The sequence below is a fragment of the Prionailurus bengalensis genome, chromosome B4 (genome assembly GCF_016509475.1).
Source record: "Prionailurus bengalensis isolate Pbe53 chromosome B4, Fcat_Pben_1.1_paternal_pri, whole genome shotgun sequence".
Taxonomy (NCBI): Eukaryota; Metazoa; Chordata; class Mammalia; order Carnivora; family Felidae; genus Prionailurus; species Prionailurus bengalensis.
The window spans coordinates 40457550-40477561 of record NC_057358.1 but is presented as its reverse complement, the minus strand read 5'-3'; the positions used below and the strand labels follow the sequence as shown (position 1 = coordinate 40477561).

Sequence of the window (20012 nt, the reverse complement as noted above, 5' to 3'; positions counted from 1 at the left end):
AAAGAACATATATTTTATTAGGCATATGTTAGAGAAATCTTGGGGCCTGGGCTGCTCTAGACAGAGTACACGCAGGCCCTGAAGGCAGGGCAATGGAGGAAAGGCACAGGACTGGGCTCCAGAGCAGGAGAGTGGGTATTTGTGCCTCAGACAAGATGGGAGATGAGAGTCCTTGGGCTCTAGCACCAGGGGGAAGGTCTGCTTCCCAGTGGGGAAGGGCTTGGGAGAACGACCTGGGGGAACTCCTTAGGCTTGCCTTTGCGAACTGGTGTGGCTATCACCATGGCAATCTCTTTGGGACTCAGTAGCACCTTCCTTCCATCTCAGAATGATGAATCCACCAAAAATGTTACAGAGGGATACAAGAGCCAAGAAAGAAGAGGAAGGGAAGGAAGATGGAACTATGTCGAATGCCTACCCTATGCTAGGAAGTCTAGTCTATAGTGGTTATTTAGCTGACCCTTCATGATAACCCTGTGAGTTGGCAAGAATCCCCATGTGGGGACCTTCTGACCCTAGGAAACAGAGGCTCGAAGAGGCTTCAAAGCCATGCCCCCCGTCACAAGGAAGTGAAAACCTAGGATTTGAACACAGGTCTGACTCCAAAGTGCAACCATCTTCTAATTCCTCATGCAGCTCTGGGAGGGGCCCCGATAGGAGTGGGGAGGCCATGTGCTCAGAGGATCTCTGATGAGGAAGGAAGTTTGCTGCCATGTGTAGATTATCCATGATCCACTTCAGTTTGCTTTTGGGTAACCGTACAATTATTCTGTTACAAACAGTTAAAACATTTTTTCCTATATGCCTAAAAGGATGAAAACCACTTACAGAAAGCAAAACAAAAGGCAAAGCCAAAAACCAAAAAAGAATCCAACCCTTAACCCCAAACCCCAAAACAACAAATGTGCTGAAAAGAAACTTCCAAAACTAAAATTGCCAGGTTTGTTATTATTGTTCCGGGGCCGTAATGTTGGAGCAGATCATGATTTTAATTGGCAAAAGTGACAAAAGAGAGAGGAGAGAGCAAGTCCTTGATGGTGAACTTGCTGGCCAGAAGTAAGTGTGGAGCTCAAAGCTACCGGGTATCATTTCAACGGACGTGGTAACAGTGCATTTAATGAACTAATCAAACATGAAGTATACCAGAAGGGGGGACATCACTGCGTCTACACACAACTCTGACAGCATCTGATTTTAACAAGTTTACTAAAACGACAGTCATGGCCTTGACAATACTGAATGCAGAATACTGGTGTACACAGATTTTACAGAGGGGCAGAACGGCTCCTGAGAGCCGGGTCACAAAATAAGGTTTAACAGATGGGAGAGGCCTGAGGGAAGGCAAGCACACTGATTTTATTGAGAAAAAAGCTTATATACTGTAGGGTTGCTGAAGTTTAATAAATAAAGGTCAACTTATAATATATAAAAACAATATAAACATTTATATGCTACATGCATATCATATAATTTAAAGTAATAATTTATATATGGGGAGAGATGCCAATTTATGTTCTTCCAATTTTTCTCGACAAGGCACACACACAGGAGGTGTCTATCCGTATCCATCGCCAGCCTACAAGTTTATTGTTTTCTGACGTCAGTGCGCGGACGTAGGTTTGGGACGTTTTGCACTGAGAGTTCCAGTGTTTATCGTCAATCCCCCTGCAACCGTTTTTGACAGGCCTGGCTTCTTTACATCTCGTCTCATAAAAATATTGTTTGACGGGAGAGTTGCCGGTTTTGATCTCCCCCAGCACCGTGACCTGGTGTCCCCGAATGTCGATGGCCGAGGACTTGTCGGTTACCCACAGGCTCTCGCTGTCGCATACCGAGTACTCACCTCGGTGACTCTTGTGCTCTGCGTACCTCTTCCTTCGCGACGTTCTGTTGGCCGCCACGGGGTTGCCCACGTAATCCTCCATGAGATACAAGGGAGGGGGCTCCAAGGGGGTGCTGTCACTCAGCAGGACCCGGGGCGAGCTGTAGCGTCTCTGTTGCCGCAGGAGTTCTGTGTCCATTGCAGTCACTGGCTGGAACTCCGACTTGGCGGGCTCTCCCTGCTCCGGCTTTCGGGGGTCTTCTGCTTTGGGCAGGGTGCTCTGGTAGTTTTCCTTAACGTCCACCATCTGCTTGGAGAGCTTGTTTTTCAAAATATCTGCCTGGATCAGCTTAATAATCAGGGAATTTAGTGAGTCTTCAGGCAAACTCCTTTGATCCATGTTGTTACCTTGGATGCCACGGAGATACGCGAGAAATATCACATAAAACAAGATGGACATCACCTTGTTCACCTGTAAGATCTGAAAAGGAAACGCAGGTATTAGTAGCAGGCTGTGGCAGCTGAATCCATGTCATTCTGGGTTGAGTAACCCTGTGAGAGAGCAAGCAAGAGCAGGGTGTCACCTTCCAGAGTCCTCTCTGATGTCAGGGACCAGGGCTGTCAATTTCTCTCCTTGGGAAATACCGTCTCAATAGGAGTCCTCTGAATCTTTAAAGTACCTTTTTCTCTTAGACCTCTCAGATTTTCCCTCCAGCATTGTGGCTGTGTGATAGGGAAAGAAGTGTGTGTGTGTGTGTGTGTGTGTGTGTGTGTGTTGTGCAGGTGAGAGACAGAGAGGGCAAAATAACTTTTTTTAAACCAAATACATGAGTGGTGAGATCTACAGTACACAAGAGTCAGGGCTCTCCCCAGGACCCATGTTCCTAGGAGCCTCAAAGGCAGAGGGAGGATGAGGTGAGCACTTTGGACTTCTGTCTCTGCTCTCAAAAATCCCCAACGGCATCTGCGTTTGATGTGTGCTCTATCTGCAGCCGTCTCTTCTGTGTGGACGACGTCCTGCTACTTCTTTAAACATCACTTGAGGGGTGCCTGGGTGGCTCAGTTGGTTGAGTGTCTGACTTCAGCTCAGGTCATAATCTCACCATTCGTGGGTTCGAGCCCCGCATCGGGCTCTGTGCTGACAGCTCGGAGCCTGAAGCCTGCTTTGGATTCTATGTCTCCCTCTCTCTCTGCTCCTCCCCCATTCACGTTCTGTCTCTCTCTCTCTCTCAAAATAATAAATAAACATTAAAAAAAATTTTTAAGTATCACTTGAGCCTGAAAAGACCAGAGTCCAATGTACCTTGGCAAATTATGAAGAAATTGAATCTAAAAATTATAAAGGTGTGTTTACATTCTTTTAGCAACAGGAACAGACTTGCAATTGTCTCAAGGAACAGAGCTCTACTGCCCTCCCCCACACCTGATGAAGCTTCTGGGTCTCTCAAAGAAATACCTGAGGATGGGGTCAGGTCAGCTGCCTGCATGATGTAGCCTCAGAGATGGGCTCCTCCCTCGCCAGGCCATGTCTGGTGGACCTGTTCTCTTGACCTTGTAATGAACTTGTGGGCTGCTCCCCACTCTGTGAGAAGGCCTAGCCAAGCTCTCCAGTGGACATGCTTCACCAGGGTGCCCAACTGCTTCACAGAGAACCCCCCTCCCCGCAAACCCTTCACAAAGGGGAGGTCCTGCCAGAGCGCTGCTTGTAGGAGATGGAGACAGAGCAACAACCAGCTCAAGTTAATGGGCTGGACTTGCCCTGAACAGCAAGATTCCCTGTGGATTCACTTTTGTTTGTTTGTTTGGCCTTTTAAGTTTCTAGTACAAAATGTTTCCTTTGGTGGCTGTGTCTTAATTTTGCTATCTCCTTGTTGAAGTGGCATTTTAATCCATCCACACTCTCCTTCCGTTGCCACAGCAGAACCGCTAGACTTGGTTTCTGTCGGGTCCTTACGGAATTATAGGGCTGGCCTCAAGATACCTTTCTGGCTGGTTCTCTCTCACTAGAGCAAAGCCCAGCTTTTCCAAAGGTCGGTGCTGCAAGGAGGCGCTTCAGGTGGGGAGGGCTGGCTACAGGAGTGATTTCCACCTGTACTCTGTGATCCACAGCACTGCCCTGAGGTTTCCATCCCTTAGTTACCATCACTACCACCTCACTGGCCTCCAGGGCTTTGCAGTTTCCTCTTTAAGGCTCTAAGCATGGAAAATAAAAAACCTTCCCTCGGTTCACCTTTGGTATTTGCAGAAAGACTTTACTAAATCCAGGGGGAAAATAGAAGGGAAATAAACAAGAGCGGCACAAGAAACAGAAGCAGCCCTGCTTACCAAGTACCCATGCCTGAGCTTGCCCACGCTAACTAGCTCCCGGGACTTCCAGACGCAGCCTCTTTCCCGTCTTGTCTGAAGCACTGCTCTCTCGTTCCCAAAGGCCAACAACGCTGCAAGCACTTCGCTCCAACTTCCTCCTCCTGGCCCTTGGCCCACCTCTTTGATAAGGGGACCATCTTCTTTCCATGGGAACCACTCTTTTGGGACAAATGACTCCTTCAAGGTCAAAGCCAAAAGAAGGATTCTAGCTTTGCTGCCCACCCCTAGAGACTGTCCCAGGAATTGTATTATCCTAGGAAAGTGGTTCCCACAGGATAACTGCTCTCCCTCCCACTCTGCGTATCACTGACATTTCCTTCAATACTGCAGGCTTGACAAATTGAAACTTGAGCCCAGAATGAATGGCATACGTGTAGCTAGAATTGCACGCTCACTCCCCACCCTCAAAATGGAATACAGCTGCAATAAAATAATTGGGGACTAAGAGTCTATCAAAAAACAATTTATGAAATCCTCTCAAGGCCCAGCCACTGTAAGCTAAGAATACATAGGATACCTGCTCGTGGGGAAATAGATCAAGTAGGGTCAGTGAGAAAGATCCTAGGGACAAGGAGAGTAGATGTGTAGATTAGCAAGGTAATTTACAAGGGGGAACGGACAGGAAGCAAAGTGGATGGTGCCAGTGGATGACCTTGAGATACAAAAGGAAGAATCTTTATGGGGCTTGAACACGGAAACAAAAGGTTGTAGGAGTAGAAGAGAGATATAAAGCAAGCATTTAATCCAAGTCCTGCATTTTATAGATGAGGAAAACTTAATTGCAGTTGAAAGAGGAAGAGAAATGCACAGGGTAGAGGGATCCCCTGCACTCCTGGCCAGGTGGCCCTTTTGGTCAGATTACAGCTGGGCTCACGCTCCCAGGACCCAGCCTTGTTTGCTCTTCCAAAAGCTGCCAGGACAAGTTAGGAGCCGTGTGCACGTGTCGTTCCTCTCCCCTGGCACACATTCATCACCTCTCCTGTTGAAGTTATTCTCATTCTTCAGTGCCCAGTTGGAAAGCTAACTTCTCCACAAGCCTCACTCCCCCGCCCCAAAGTAGTAACCACCACTTTCTTTGCAATCTCTCAGTGTGTTTTCCAATTGGCTGTGGTACGAGGTATCACAGGCCTCAGGGCACTCCATGCTTTCCTCACAAGATTCCCTCTCTTCCAAGGCCAGGAGCCCTTTCCTGTCTGTGCCTCTCCCCTGCAACCTCTCCATGGTGAATACGAGGTGGAGGTTTGGGTGCAGTGAGCCAGGAACGGAAGTGAGGGTGGCTGAAGTCAGGACAGCTACCTAAGTTGCAAAGCCTTGTGTGAAAATAATGGTGGCAGGATGTGTGACTGTATGTGAGCAAACCCTCCCAGCCCGCAGGTGTGTGCTCCATGGTCCCACCAGACTTCACATATAAAACACAGATTTGAAGATAAAATTCTTAAGAACTTCAAAATGGTAACCATAGAGCATTAAACCGTGAGTGTGAGGTCCCCTTCTTGAGTGCAGGACCTTGTGCTATGGCACTTGCTGCACACCCAAAAAGCCAGCCCTGGCTGCAGAGATTGTTTGAAGGTAAGAGTAGCCATCCATTTTTGGTCAGGAGGGACAGGCAGAGCCCAGTCCACCAAGGACTGCATGGGAGGGTGTCCTGTTCAGAGCTGTGGACGAGGGCTATACCGTCAGCTGCAATCTGGCTGGGAGAGCCTGGGGTTGTGCAGAGTGAAAAGGCCCTCATGACTACCTGTTTTCCTTCCCTGGGCAGTGACAACCAAGGAAAGTGGGAATTAAATGGGGGCAATGGGAGAAGTCAGGATCATCAGGAAGGAATATTTTATCACTGATATGGCTAAAAATCACCAAAGCATGCTGACCATAAAAAGCAGACTGACTTTTAGTTGATCTTATTACTATTTTTAGGTTCTCTCCTGACAATACTCACTGCTGTACCTGGGTGGACCTGCTCCTACCACCCCTACCTTGTTTGGCATTGCCTCTGGGAGCCCAGGTCATGGGGGAAGGGGTTAGAACACAGGTCTCCTGACTCTTTCAGACAACTCTGGCTCTCTCTCAAGTCCCAAGCACAGAAACTCAGCACAGAAAAATCAGGCCATCATGGGTGGGGGTGGGGGTGAGACAAAAAAAAAAAAGTGCTAATATAACAAAGCTTCCAAATGCCTCTTAGCATCAGTCCTACCTCTTTCTGGAGCTCCACTGTTTCTTACCATCAAATCCAAAATCTTATGATGATACCTGGGAATACGCAGTGGGCGGAAATCATCTGCAGGCTGGTCAGTGTTTCTAAGGCACTTGCAAGGCTGCATTAAAAACCCAGCAGGAGGGGCGCCTGGGTGGCTCAGTCGGTTAAGCGTCTGACTTCGGCTCAGGTCACGATCTCGCGGTCCGCGAGTTCGAGCCCCGCGTCGGGCTCTGGGCTGATGGCTCAGAGCCTGGAGCTTGCTTCCGATTCTGTGTCTCCCTCTCTCTCTGCCCCTCCCCCGTTCATGCTGTGTCTCTCTCTGTCTCAAAAATAAATAAACGTTAAAAAAAAAAAAACCCAGCAGGGTGGGGCACCTGGGTGGCTCAGTCAGTCAAGCATCCGACTTTGGCTCAGGTCATGATCTCACGGTCCATGAGTTCAAGCCCCATGTCAGGCTCTGTGCTGTCAGCCTGTGCTCCAGCCTGTGTCTGGAGCCTGCTTCAGATTCTGTGTCTCCCTCTCTCTCTGTCCCTCCCCTGCTCATGCTCTGTCTCTCTCTCCCTCTCAAAAAATAAACATTAAAAAAAGATTTAAAAAACCCAGCAGGGTGCCTGTGGCCTCCACCTTGATAATCTGCTTGTAGATTTTCTGTAGAGGGCAAGTCTAAGAATGGTGCTAATAGAACTCTCTAAAACACAGATGTTTGAAGGAAACTGAGGCGTGGCGTGGGGTGGAGGGCGTCTTCTAAGGTTTGATGCCTCAGTTAACAGTAAAGAGTGACAGAGGACACCTGGTTCCTAAGCTCGATAAAGATCATGTGGCTCGTGCATAGTCAACATTATTGTGAGAGGTACATAATGAAATCTGTATGAAAGCACTGAGCACAGTATCTGGCATGTTGCGGTACACTGGAAATGTTATTGGGACATGAACTTGCATTATCTGTGGCAGCAGAGTCACTGCATGCCTGTCCTCGAGGCACACATACAAGGTACCGAGCAGCTGGAGTCAGGAATTCCTTTTCCACAGACAACCCACAGCAATTTGCACCAACACAGAGCTCTCTCCCAAATGCCACCACTAGCAAGTGCTTGGATCTCAGACCAGCCACACTCGTGGTGGGAGAAGAAAAGATTATTGCGAGTTGGAAGCACACGATAGGAAAATCACAAAAGCAAACAGGTACGGGAGGCTGGGAAGTGGTGTTTCTGAATAAGCCCAGGGCAAGAAGGGCCTGAATCTGAGCTCTGGCTCCTTCTGGTCACCAGAGCCTGCATTTTCCACCCCATCTTCTGGGGTGGGCTTTCCCCAGAAGACGAGTTCTCTGGAGTGGGGAGTGAGAAAAGGAAGGCAGCGCCAGCTTGACCCAGGCATGGCACGTCAGTGAATTTTTCAATTTAGAAGGATCTCTATGCTCCTTCTCTTTCGGTCAAGTATCCAAGTATCCTAGTGTGTTATCATCATCCGTATGTTCCTCTTGGTGAAGGGCCCATGTCCCCTTCATGTACACATGCCTGCTGCCTAGCACAGGGCTGGACCACTGCAGAGTCCCCATGTCTCCTTAGTGAATGAATGCCTACCACGATCAAGACCTGCCCAACACACTGCTCAGTGGCCTGAGATCCTGTATGGGCTTCTGCCAAGCCTGGTCTGGAAGCCACTCAACTCGGCCTTCTTTTCCCAAAGAAAATACAAGGCCTGGCTCTGAAGTAGGCCATGGTCCCCAGGCTCTTCTTGGCTATAATTGGAAAAAGACCTGTTAAAGACCTCAGTAAAACCCCCTTCCTACACTCTCCCCAGTGCCCATTTCCCCTGCTCAGAGTTTTCCAAGATCCTGACCAACTAGCAGATGCTATTTTCCTCACTTAGAAATGCTTTCCCACATATGGTGTTTTCTCAGTCCCCGGAGCAACATTCCTACAAGGTTTCACCATCCCTCAAAATACTCAAAAGAGAGCAATTTCTGATTCCTCCTTTCTGGCTCAGTTTACAACACACACAGAGGGTTTTTGGGCAAAGCAGCACAAATGGAAAAGAGAGCTGGGTAGAGAGCCAGGGTGGGACAGGACCTGAGCCCACAGCCACTCATGTCTGTCACACACAAACACCTGGGGGGGCTCTCCTTTGAGCTCCAATTTCCCTCTCCAGGACTAGCTTCCCAGCACCTGCGCCTCCCCCTGAGCCAGCACCTAGAGACCTTGCTTGCTGCACACGTGTGGAGTACATTGTTAGCCTGGATGGAATGGGAGCATCAGGAACAAAAATGCTACGTGCCAGGGGCCGACATACATTAAATCTTTAATCTCAGTAACAGCTCCTCTGAGGTATGGACGAACGTTCCCCATTTCAAATGGGGGAGACTGAGGCACAAGACGGTGAGTAACCAGCTAATAAGCGGCAGAGCCAGGATTTGATCACAGTCTGGCTCTGGAATCGATGCTCTCAAAGATTACGCCATGTGGTCCGTCCGGCCCCGGCCTCAAACATTCCAAAGAGTTTATTTCCAGAGGAAGTTCAAGGTCCACGGCTGGGCAGAGTTTCCAGGTGTTTGAGGACACTGTTCCTATTTCTCCCTCCCCATATTCGCCATGAAAGTGTTCACCATGAAAGTAAGCAAACTCTGTCCTGCTGGGGCCTGATGCCTTCCAAGGTCAGTCCCTCTGAGGGTCACCCGTCTCTGCAGAGGCCACGTGCTGTAGTGGACAGGGCACCAAACATACCATCTCAAGTCCTGGCTTTGGTGCCAGCACTGGAAACCAGGATGACTTACAAACAAGGCATAGAGGCTATGTTCTAGCTGTTCTCCGGGAGGAGGCATGAGATCAAATGTGGAGGCACTTTTTAATTTGCCAAGTTTTTAATATGCAAATTCAAGAGATTTCATTATTTCTGGTACAGCCACATCCTCTGGAGGCAAATGCATTTCTCTGGCTGGGTTAACAAGGACACTGTCCAGCTGTATCCAAAAGGGTTTAATTCTTTGGAGAATTTCTGAAGCTATGACATGGTCTCTAATACTAAGGGCTCAAAAGACTCCATCCTGCCAGATAACCCTAATATCTTGTTCAGGGACTGGAAAGGGGGAGAGGTGGGAAAGCGATAGATTTAAAGTAGAATGACAAAAGGGAAAGGAATGTGGTGGAAATATTAAACTAAGGCCATATAAAAGACTGGCGGAGCTTGCTCCCCATATCTTAATTACAAAATTAATTCAAATTGGCTTTGTTCTGAACCCAGGTCCTGGGGCCTGAAAATTAGTCAGTGGGGCCACATGAAGATGTTCTGACCCATGACAAGGCTTGTTGCTGGAAGAGAGAGAAAGAAAGAGAGAGAGAGAGGGAGAGAGGGAGAAAGGAAGAGGGAGAGGGAGCGAGGGAGAGAGGGAGAGGGAGAGAGAGAGAGAGAGAGAGATCCTGGTGGAACCTCTGCTGGGGATTGGTCTGGTTTTGGTTAATCTCTTTATTAATGATCCGGAAGCAGGAGAGAGGAAAAAGTGGCAGATTAATTAAAATGCACAGATGACGCTCAAAGGGAAGGTGCTGCAAACAGCGGTGAGGACAGACCAATTATTCCCCAGCACCCATGGGGGTTGGCAACCTGGAAATAGCATGATGAGATTCAAACTGGAAACACGTAGGTTAACTCACTGGGGGCAAGATGAATCCAAAACCAACAAGGGAGGGAAATGTTTGTAAAGGGATGAAGGGAAGGAGTGACTTGGAATGGCTACAAGGAGCAAATGAGAAATGAACTCACATGACCAGGGCTGTGTGGGTTTCCACAGCACCGTCTTCTCCTATAGCCCTATGTTCTTTTCTAAATCTCGCCTCATACATTCTGAGCTCGCCTCTGCAGTGGCAGCAACTCTTCCGTTCCCTGTCTCATGAAGCATAAAGAATACATAAATTGAGCCTTGAAGAGGGCAAGAAATGGAGCCAAGATCAGAGAGCAAGTGTATGGCTGTTCACAAAAGGTGCTGATGAGTATGCTCTGGCTTCCCCCAAACCAGAAGTGATCAGGGACCCAAGGAAGGAAGACGCACCTCTCCTTGCTTCATCTGAGAGGCCCGGTCCCTAGGCAGACCCACACCTACACAGTCAGAACAGGTGAGAGCAGGGGGAGGGATCTGGATTGCTCTCTTGTTCCTCTTGTTAGAGCTTACTTAAACTCAGGGTTCTGAACTTGCCTGACTTGGACAACACTTGCCCCGAGATCTGGAACAGGACAAGGTCCTCAAATTTCAGGAGATGCTGGCTCCCCAGGGGCAACAAGGCACACAGTCATCAGGGAAGGCACATCCCAGGATGAAACAAAACAAAATAGAGAACTTCAAAAGTCTACTCACCTCCTTCCGAAAGGAATCTCTGACACTGGTCCCTCTTGGAGGCCAGTAAATGAGGAAGAGAGACTCTTGAACTGACAAGGAGCCCATATTCAAAACCCAAGCCCAATGCCCTGAGATGGAAGTTGAAAGCTGTGAGTTTGCTTTTGCACAGCTGTTGGAAGAGGAATTTGACATTATTCAAAGCATACCTCTCCTGTGGCCCCAAGGCAGTGAAAGACGGAAGGTATGGCACATGTCAAAACAATGTGCATCAGCAGCTCCAAGAGCAAGGTAGTACAGTTATTCCCCAGGCCAAGGAACCCTCTGGCGTGGCCCCCATCTTGGCAAAGAGATCTGAAAGGAGCCTGGTATGCCAACACAAGCCCCAGGAAATCCAGATTTTCTTTATCCTTTGCATACGACAGACTCTCATTTCATGGCCAAAGGGTGGACAAGGAAGGATCTGCAGAGAAAATCTGAGTCAATCCAGCTACTAGTTATAATGGCATGTGTTTACAAATTTAGTTTTCTTTGTTCTGGACACTAACAATCCCCCACCAGTGTACATAAAAGTGTGCATATATGGGCTCATGTGTGTGGGGGGCATGCTGCAGCCCCCTCAAGATGAGGATGGGGTACCGCCAGGCTATTTCTAAATGACTGTATCATTTAATATTCTAAGACATTTTGGTTTTGCTTTCTGCATCTGGGGAAACTCCATTTTCCAAGTGTAAAAACATGCAAGAGAAGGTTGCTTCAGTTATACAGACAGTTGAGGGTACAGCTGGCATTAAACTCTCAGCATCAGAGAATAATGGTCCAAGTCAACTTTTTGTTTTAGATTTATGCCTTGTGTTTGAATTGGGTTGATGTGTCAAGCATCTGCATTACCTGCAAAGTGCTATACAGCTGAAAGGTAATATTATTACAAGGTAGGGACTGCTGAGTGATCTTTAATAGTGAAAATAGATGATGACAATGATGATGATAAATTACTTATCTTGTCCACCTGGCCAAGAATGAGTCTCAAAATGGCAGAAAAAGAAGTTGGCTTCATCTTGAGTGCTGGAAGCTAAGGGAAATCCCAAAGCATGACTTCCATTCACACTCTGGATGCCTCTTCCAAACCAAGACCGCAGCTGACTTGGCAATACCCAAACCTTTGTGCATCAACCAGGGCAGCGGCAGCAAGACCGGGATCAACCCAAACCATAATGGTTTGGCCCCATGAGGACTTGGCTGCAGTGTGGTCAGATGGCAGCCTTTCTCCTCCAGGCTTGGCAATAGGGCTCGTGTCAAATATAGCCTATGTCTCCCCCTCAGCCTCTCTGCTGGCCCCACGGCCAACCTCCTTTCATGAGAATAAGGGATTGGCAAATAGTCCATGGCCATCTTTGGTTTGGATCCCCTCTCCAGGAAACTCACGGCTGAAGACTGAGTGCCACGGCTTCTGCCTACTTTCTGGGCACCTCTTCCCTCTGCTCACCCTGGCTGCCATCATTCACCTGAACACCCTGGCAGACCAGGAAACCGAGGCAGGAGAGACGTCTATGTGATTTCCTGGACCTCTGCTTGCCCCCTCGTGAAAGGCTACGGGATGTGCACACAGTAAGAAAATCAATCTTCCACCAAAGCTGGAGTGTGCGGTAGGCACTTTGTAAACATTACAACTCCAATCCCAAACAGTCTACTGACTCTCTTTCTGGGCAGCTGGGCGAGACTGAAAACCAACCCAAAGCTTGTCCTCTGAAAGCAATTTTGGCACCAACACTCTGAACCCGAAGCTGTCTTTGATCACAGACACAGTCGTAATAATCGCTTGTAATAACAGCTAGCATTACTGAGCCGCGCCATATGCTAGGGACTTTGTGGGACACTTTACATGGATTATCTCAATTAATCCTCACAGAGACGATTATTATCCCCACTTTTCAGTTGAGGAAACTGAGGCTCAGAAGGATTAAGTCATTTTGTCTGGGATCACATATCAACTGAGAGGCAGAGCCAGGATGCAAACCCCTGTCGGTGTGACCCCATGGGCCTTACTTGTAGCCAGTACTGCATAATGCCTCCCAATTCATTCCAGAGAGTCTAAGGCACCTGCCACTTGCTTGCAGTGAACCAGGCAGTGAATGCCACACTGATATATTAATGCTTCTTTCCTTTTTAGAGAAAGGGACATCCAGGACAGGGCCTCCGGAATGTAAAGAGTACATTTCACAGTCTAAGCTTGGTGTCACCAATTCACAGTGGCTGAAAAATATATCTATGGCATGTGTGGCTAACGGGCTCATTTATACACTCCCTGGCTTCCCAATATGTAAAACACTTCTTCCCTCCTTCCTTATTTGATGGTAAAGAAGACCAAGAACCCAGGGATTTCTTTGGAAAATTGCTGGATTTTCGAAGGTGAGACAGATTCCGATTCTATGGTTTTCTTTGTAGTATATTTGTGGTTGGCAAGCAAAAATAAAATAACGTGGACTCCTGGCACATTTCCTGCTCTGATTCATGAATAAAACCCAACTCTGCCACTCATGAGCTTTGTGGCAACGGGAGAATCATTGCTCGTCTTTGGGTCTGAATTCCTGATGATATTTCTCCACAGGGTGCTGCTGGTATTTGGGCAGGATAGTTATTCATTATTCAGTCTTGTCCCCCACACATGAAGTTCTGGTCCCCATCTACTAAATACCAATCATGTCCCCCAGTCATGGTGACAACTGAAAAAATGTACTCACACTTTCTGAATACCATCTGGGGAGGCTGTATCCCTCCCGGTTAAGAATCACATAACATAATGCTGGTAGACTGAAGCAGTGGTTCTTAACCATTTTTGGATCATTGACCCTTTTTAGAATGTGCTAAAAGCTAAAGCATCTTTCCCCTGAAAAACATGTTCACATAAAAGAACAACTTTTCAGAAAACTTTCAAGGCATTTCAGACTCCCTGAAGTCTAACCCAGAGGTCCACAGACCCTAGGTGAAGAATTATCAAACTAAAGGGTTTTAAAGCTTCTTTTGAGCTGGAATCCTCCATTCTTCTATTATCCTCTGCCAACCCTGAGCCTCATTACTGGCCTCATTTTCTGGTCCTCCTCATTCTATGGAGCCAGCACCAGCATCCTAATCCACTAGGATTCTCATAGCATGGGAAGATTATGGCAGGAAAGTGATCTGCCCCAAACGGAACAACAAAATTAGTGGAAGAGCCAGAAATAGAACCCAGCTCTCCATGGGGCACCTGGGTGGCTCAGTTGGTTAAGCATCTGACTCTTGGTTTCAGCTAGGGTCATGATCTCACGGTTCGTGGGTTTGAGCTCTACGCTGACAGTGCACAGCCTGCTTGGGATCCTCTGTCTCCCCATCTCTGTCTGCCCCTCCCCCATTCCTCTCTCTTTCTCTCAAAATCAATTAAAAAAAAAACTTAAAAAAATAAAGTTTAAAAAGGAAAAAAAAAGAACCCAGCTCTCCAGAGGACCAGCCATTTGTTACTCATCAGGAACCAGCACAGGACAATATATTTAAGAACACAAGGAGGGGTCCTGTCCACAAGGCTCACTGACAGCAGGACATCCTTGAGGGGGCAGAGGGGTCCCGTGTGAGCCTGACCAGCATGGCACCTTTAACAATACAATGTGGGTGGTCTGAGGTGCTCATAGCCTGACCTAGCCAATGAGGTAGCCCATGGAAGCAGAATCTTTCCCTTCTTCTTCCTTTTACAAATATCTGGGTAGCATCAGCACCATCCTCCATGTGATATTCACATTCCTCAAGGGCTTTAGGATTTCGTGCATTTTCCTTCCCACGTGTGATCCTGTCATTACTCTGCATGACCTCACCTCCATGCTGATGGCTTTTCCATCCCTTTGGTGTCCCTGTTCCTCAATGTCCTTAAGACCAATGCTCTCCATTATGTTTGAAAACTTCATTGTTTCTGGAGAGCCTCTCTGGATTCTAACTGTCATTACGCTTCTCAGGATGCTATTGAGTGTGGCTGCACATTCTCAGAGGAAAACCTGGAGGTCAGAGGACTGCAGGCCAGTCACAGAACCCTGGACGATGGAGACAGTGGAGACACCCTGGAAGCTTGAGAGGGGATGTTTAAGCACAAATAGAGGCTCTCTTGATACATCAGGTATCAAAAATGGTTCAATCTACAAAGAGGGTCTAGCTGGAAAATACACTGGGGCCAGATAACATAGACAAGTATGTTGCTAGTTTAAAACACAGCTGCCCATTTTTGACACTCCTATCTAGAGGTGGTATCTGTGTGCCCTCGTATGTGGGTGGCCTGTGGCTGCTTGACCAATATAGTAAAGCATAAGTAATGTTATATGACTTCCAAGGCTGTAAGAGGCCATGCAGCATCCACCTGTTGCTGGAGCCCTGAGCTACTGCGTGAGTCATCTGGCAGGTCGCAAGGCCACCATGCTGGAGAGGCTCCCCTCGATGGTCTTCTGTCTGGCCCCGCCAGGGCACTAGCCTTGCAAGTAAAACTGACCTAAATAATCCAGACCAGCCCATCACCCAAATGAATACCACCAAGCGACCTCTGTTAAGGCCACATGGCACAGAAATATCACCCAGCCCAGCAGTCCCCAAATTCCTGACCCACAAAGTCATGAGAAATGAAAAAATGGCTGCATTTTATGCCACTAAGTTTGGGGTGGTTTGCTACATAGCGAAAATAAGCAAACACCCAGAGCTAGAAAAACTATACAGGATTAAATGTGTCATTTGTTAGTTTCAATGATGACATTTAATGAAATTTGCCTGGAAGCGTCTGAGTAAACTCCTGGAGGACAGATCTAAAATGAATCTCTAGGACCACTGTTGGCATATTGCTGATGACTTGAGGCTGGAATTGTGAACAGGAGCCTTGGAGCCACCGATCACCTGAAGGCATGCTCGAGCCCAAGTGCTGAAATCCCGAAGGGTCTGACTGCAAAGTGCCAAAGCAGGGGAGTGAAGCCACCCTATACTCTTTGAGGCTTCAGGGTGTATGTGTGTGTATGTGTGTGTGCGTGCGTGCACGGGCACATGTGTGTACATGTGTGCCTGTGTGTGTGTGTGTGTGTGTGTGAGAAAGACAGAGAAAGAGAAGGAGGGAGGAATGGAGAGAGGGAAGGAGGGAGGGACACAGAGACAGAGAGGTAGACAAGGTTTTCCTGAATGGGAGTTTTCGACTGAGTCAAAGGCCGCTAGATGGGTGGCCTTTTTCCTGGCCAGGGAAAAACAGAAGTGGGAATGAACGTCCTCTCCAAAGCCACCACCACTGTAACCCCAGAGGGTGTGTGCACTTAGATCCATGTTAGAAACTGCTCTACCCTGCCACTGTCCCCCAGATATCCTGCACCAGCTTACACTTTCTTCCCACCCACCAGGGAAATGGCGGGCAGGTAGCCACAGACCAGGTACTACAGGAAAGCACGAAGGCAGGAGAGCTCAGGTTCAAAAGGAGCTTCTGGCGATGGTGTGGAGGCCCACAAAATAGGCCATAATCATTCAGGCCACTTGTACCTTGTTCCAAGAATGGGTGGGGGCAATGCCAGCAGCCCTTGGTCTTTAGAGGTGGGGAAGAAGAGGAATTCCAATCAAAGCATGTGCTGTTAGGAAACAGACCAGGCAGCGTGCAAGTGCACATGTGTGTGTGTGTGTGTGAATGTGTCCGCATGCCTGTGTGAACATCTGTGTTATGTCTGTGTATGTATGCCTGGGTGTATGTATCTGTGAGTGTGTGTGTGTGTGTCCGTGTGTGGTGTGTGCATCTGCTCTGAGTGTATAGTGTGTATGTGTGAATATCTGTGCGTGGGTGTGTAGTGTGTCTACATGTGCATGCCTATGTGAAAACTTGTGTGTTTGTGTGAGTGTGTGGTGTGTACATCTGTGTGTGAGTTAAGTGTATGTGCACACTTGGTGTGTGTGTCTATGTGTCTGTGTGAATATCTGTGTGGTGTGTATGTCTGTGTCTGCATGTGAGTGTGTGGTAGGTATGCATGTGTGTGACTGAATATTTGTGTGAGTGTGTGCTTGTGGTGAGTGTCTACGTGTGCTGTGTGTCTCGGTGCTTGTGGGAATGTCTGTGTGTGTGTGGTGCGCACATCTGCATGGACATCTGTGTGTGAATGTGTATGAATGTGTGTGTGTGTGTGTGTGTGCGTTTACGTGTCTGTGTGAAAATCTGTGTGTGGTACATATGTCCATGTGTCTGCATGTGAATGTGTGGTATGTATGTGTGTATCTGACTATGTGACTACTTGTTTAAGTGTGTGCATTGGTGTGTGTCTCTGTGTTTGCGGGAATGTGTGTGAGTGTGTAGTGTGCGTGTCTGTGTGGGTATCTATGAGTGTATCTGCATGTGAGTGTGTGGTGTGTGTGAGTGTGTGTGAATGTGGGGTGTGTGTGTGTGTGTGCGCGTGCACAGTACGCTGGGAGAGCGAAGCCAAGAAGGGGAGAAAACCCAAGGGTTAAGAGGACTCCAAAGACGGGGCCCCCTGCTCCAGCTTCCCACGTAGTCACTGTGAGACCTTGGACAAGCCTTTTTTCCCCACCTTCCAGGCACTGGTCTGCTCTTCTACAGAGTGAAGGGATCAGAACAAATCATCCTAAGATCATTCCACTATCAGGGTGCCCCCCGACAGGGGTCTAAGGCAAGGCTCTGGGCTGACGCTCTCTTTCTGGCCCTCGTGGACACAGAGGATCAAGGGGTGGCCCCAGGGGTCTTCCATAACTCTGCGCCCCACCACACACCCACCAGCTCTGCTCATTTAAGGAGTAAGGCACATGGCTCCGGTGGCCTTCTCTGGTCCCTGTGAATTGGAAACATGTAAGGACAGGCAGGGGAGAAGCCCAAGAGATAGAAAGAGAAAAACTCTGGGTCAAGTTTGCATTTCTCATTATTTCTCCAACCCTTCTCAAATTCCTTTTGTTTAGAAACCTCCTTGAGTTTCTGAGGGCTTCCCCCTCCCCCATCCCACCCCTGAAAAACTCTAGGAGCTCCTCCAGCCTGTAACCCTTCCCGATAACACATTCCATATGTCGGTCACTCTCTGCATGAAACGTCTGCACTCCCTTTTCTGGTCACATCATCCGTGGGCTCCCTGCACTGCCTCTCCCGAGAACAGCCCATCAAGCCCCTCTCAGGCTGGCTATTCAAGAAGCATGGGTTTGGGTCAGGCTGGCGGGCTCTGTGCTTTTCATCCTGGGGCCAGTTCCTGCTTAGGATTCTTGCAGGTTTGCCTCCTGAGCTCCTCTGCCCCAGCCCGCCACGCCCGCCGCCACCGCCAGCTGCAGGGAGACCCTCCTTTAAGCACTGGGGCTAATTGAGCAGTGCTCTGACTGAGCTTGCCACATTATTTGCTTAGAGCGTGCTTTTATAGCAAGGCAACACAGCATTCTATTGTCTTCTTTCCCCAGCCCGGCTCCCCCCTCCTCCCGTGGCTAGCCACCATGGTAAATAAAGGCTGAAGAGATTTTTCCAACATAACTTCCAATGCTCCTCATGGGGATACAGGCAGCCCTTCCATCCGTCCTCACCCACCCTTACCTCATGCACCCCAACCCCTCACACCAGCCCCCTTGTGACTTTCTGATGCATCTTCTGATTATTGGGCTTGACTTAAAAAATCGCTTCACACTAGTTTTTGTGGGTTTCCCAAAAGACAGAAAGTAGGTTTCCATAGCTCTGGAGGGGTTGAGTTGGAAGGTCTGAAGACCTCAAACTGGTCAAGGGAGCCTTGGAACTGTGCATAGCTCTTCTTCCTCAAAAGCGTATTTGTACTTAATGGCTTCATCCTTACAGGTGCTCTGGAGAGCAAGTAGAGGCCACCTCCAGACAGGCAGTGAGGCAACCCCTTGACCTAAGAGGTGCAAGCAGGGGCAAGTGGGGGAAACATGAGACCCCAGGGGCTAGAAAGAAGGTTTGGGGCTTTCCAGAACAGACACATGGATCCAAGGCAGACAAACACATCTGGGGACATGGCAGAACCATCAACTCTCTTACAGGAAGGAAGGATGATACACTGAGCACCTGTTATAAGCCAAGGGCTGAATTTAAAACTTCTATCCTACTGTCTTTAGGCTGTTTTGGTCTAGATGGAGTTAGCAAAATTAAAAGAGAGGGTATTTCTATTTTAAAGCTGAGACATTGAGGGCATAGAGGTGGTGAGTGATGGGCTCAAAGTTGTCATGGCTGGAAGTAAAACTATAATCAGAATTCCGGCTCCCTGACTCTTGGTCCTGCACTCTTCCTAAAAGACAACCTTCTCTATTACCAAAGTCTTCAAGAGTCCATAGGGCATACCACATGCCTGTGATCCCCCAGGGAGCAGAGATCCTTCATCTGTCTGTGAACTCTGGGAGAGCCCCTCTAGTACGAAATGCAGACCTCACTTTTCTCTAGGCTCACTGGATCCTGGATGCACCAGCTTATACGAAGTGGGTCATTTCTGAAGCTGGGCCCCCTCTGGCTGCAAGCCGCGAGAGCATCCTTCTGTCCAAGCAGATGGATGGGACCTGCCATTGGCCCAAGTTTTGTGCCCACTTTTTTTATAAGCCACCCATACCCCCACCCTCCCGAACCTGCCTCTCTTCAGTGGGAAGATGGACTGCATTCTGCAGATCAAACAATAGTTTCAGCAGAAATGTGTGTTAAAAGCAATCTTTCTCCACAATACCTGTTATTAAGAAAATGACAACAATGAAGGAAAACATGTCTGACGATGGGTTTGGATGATACGTGGTGGCTAATGAGACAGCTGAACTAATATAATTGGGGGACCGACTTCAGAAGCTCCAATTACGCTTGATGGGTTTGGCAAGGGACGTTGTAATTTGGTGCTAATGAATGGATTAATACAGAGGGTAAGGTGGAACCTAAGAATGTGCAGGTCCTGCACAGGTCCTGACACTGTGCTGGGCATGTCGTGGTAGGGCCAACAGGGACCCGATGAACTGAGGCGGTAAAGGTCATAGGCCTCATTATAGGCAGTCATTTCTGGCCAACCGACTAGCTCTTCCGCCACTGGACCAGCTCACAAAACACTAGAGCCATCTATTTCAGGAAGATCTATTTCAGTTTACTAGAAAGCATGCTGTAGTGAGTTTCCAGGCATGCAGTCTAAATGCCCAGATTAACTGGATTTAATAGAGCCGATGGCAAAAAAGTTTTCCTTCCAGACCTGAGGCTCTGTGATTCTATGTTGATGTTGTGAAGGCACAACACTTCACCACAGGGAGGCTGATGGGGCCACACAGATGTGTGGGAGCAGTGAGTGACTTCCACCCCAGTGTGGGTGAGTCAT

General features: G+C 48.3%; 1 protein-coding gene across 1 annotated transcript in view; it reads right to left on the bottom strand.

The window, feature by feature from the left end:
- Positions 1-970: 970 nt before the first annotated feature.
- The window catches only part of NTF3 (neurotrophin 3), a 67558-nt gene continuing 48516 nt past the window's right edge, over positions 971-20012 (bottom strand). Inside the window, exon 2 of the mRNA XM_043561401.1 lies at positions 971-2303. Coding sequence (XP_043417336.1) covers positions 1509-2303 — 795 coding nt within the window. The 3' untranslated portion in view covers positions 971-1508. The remainder of the gene's footprint in view (positions 2304-20012) is intronic.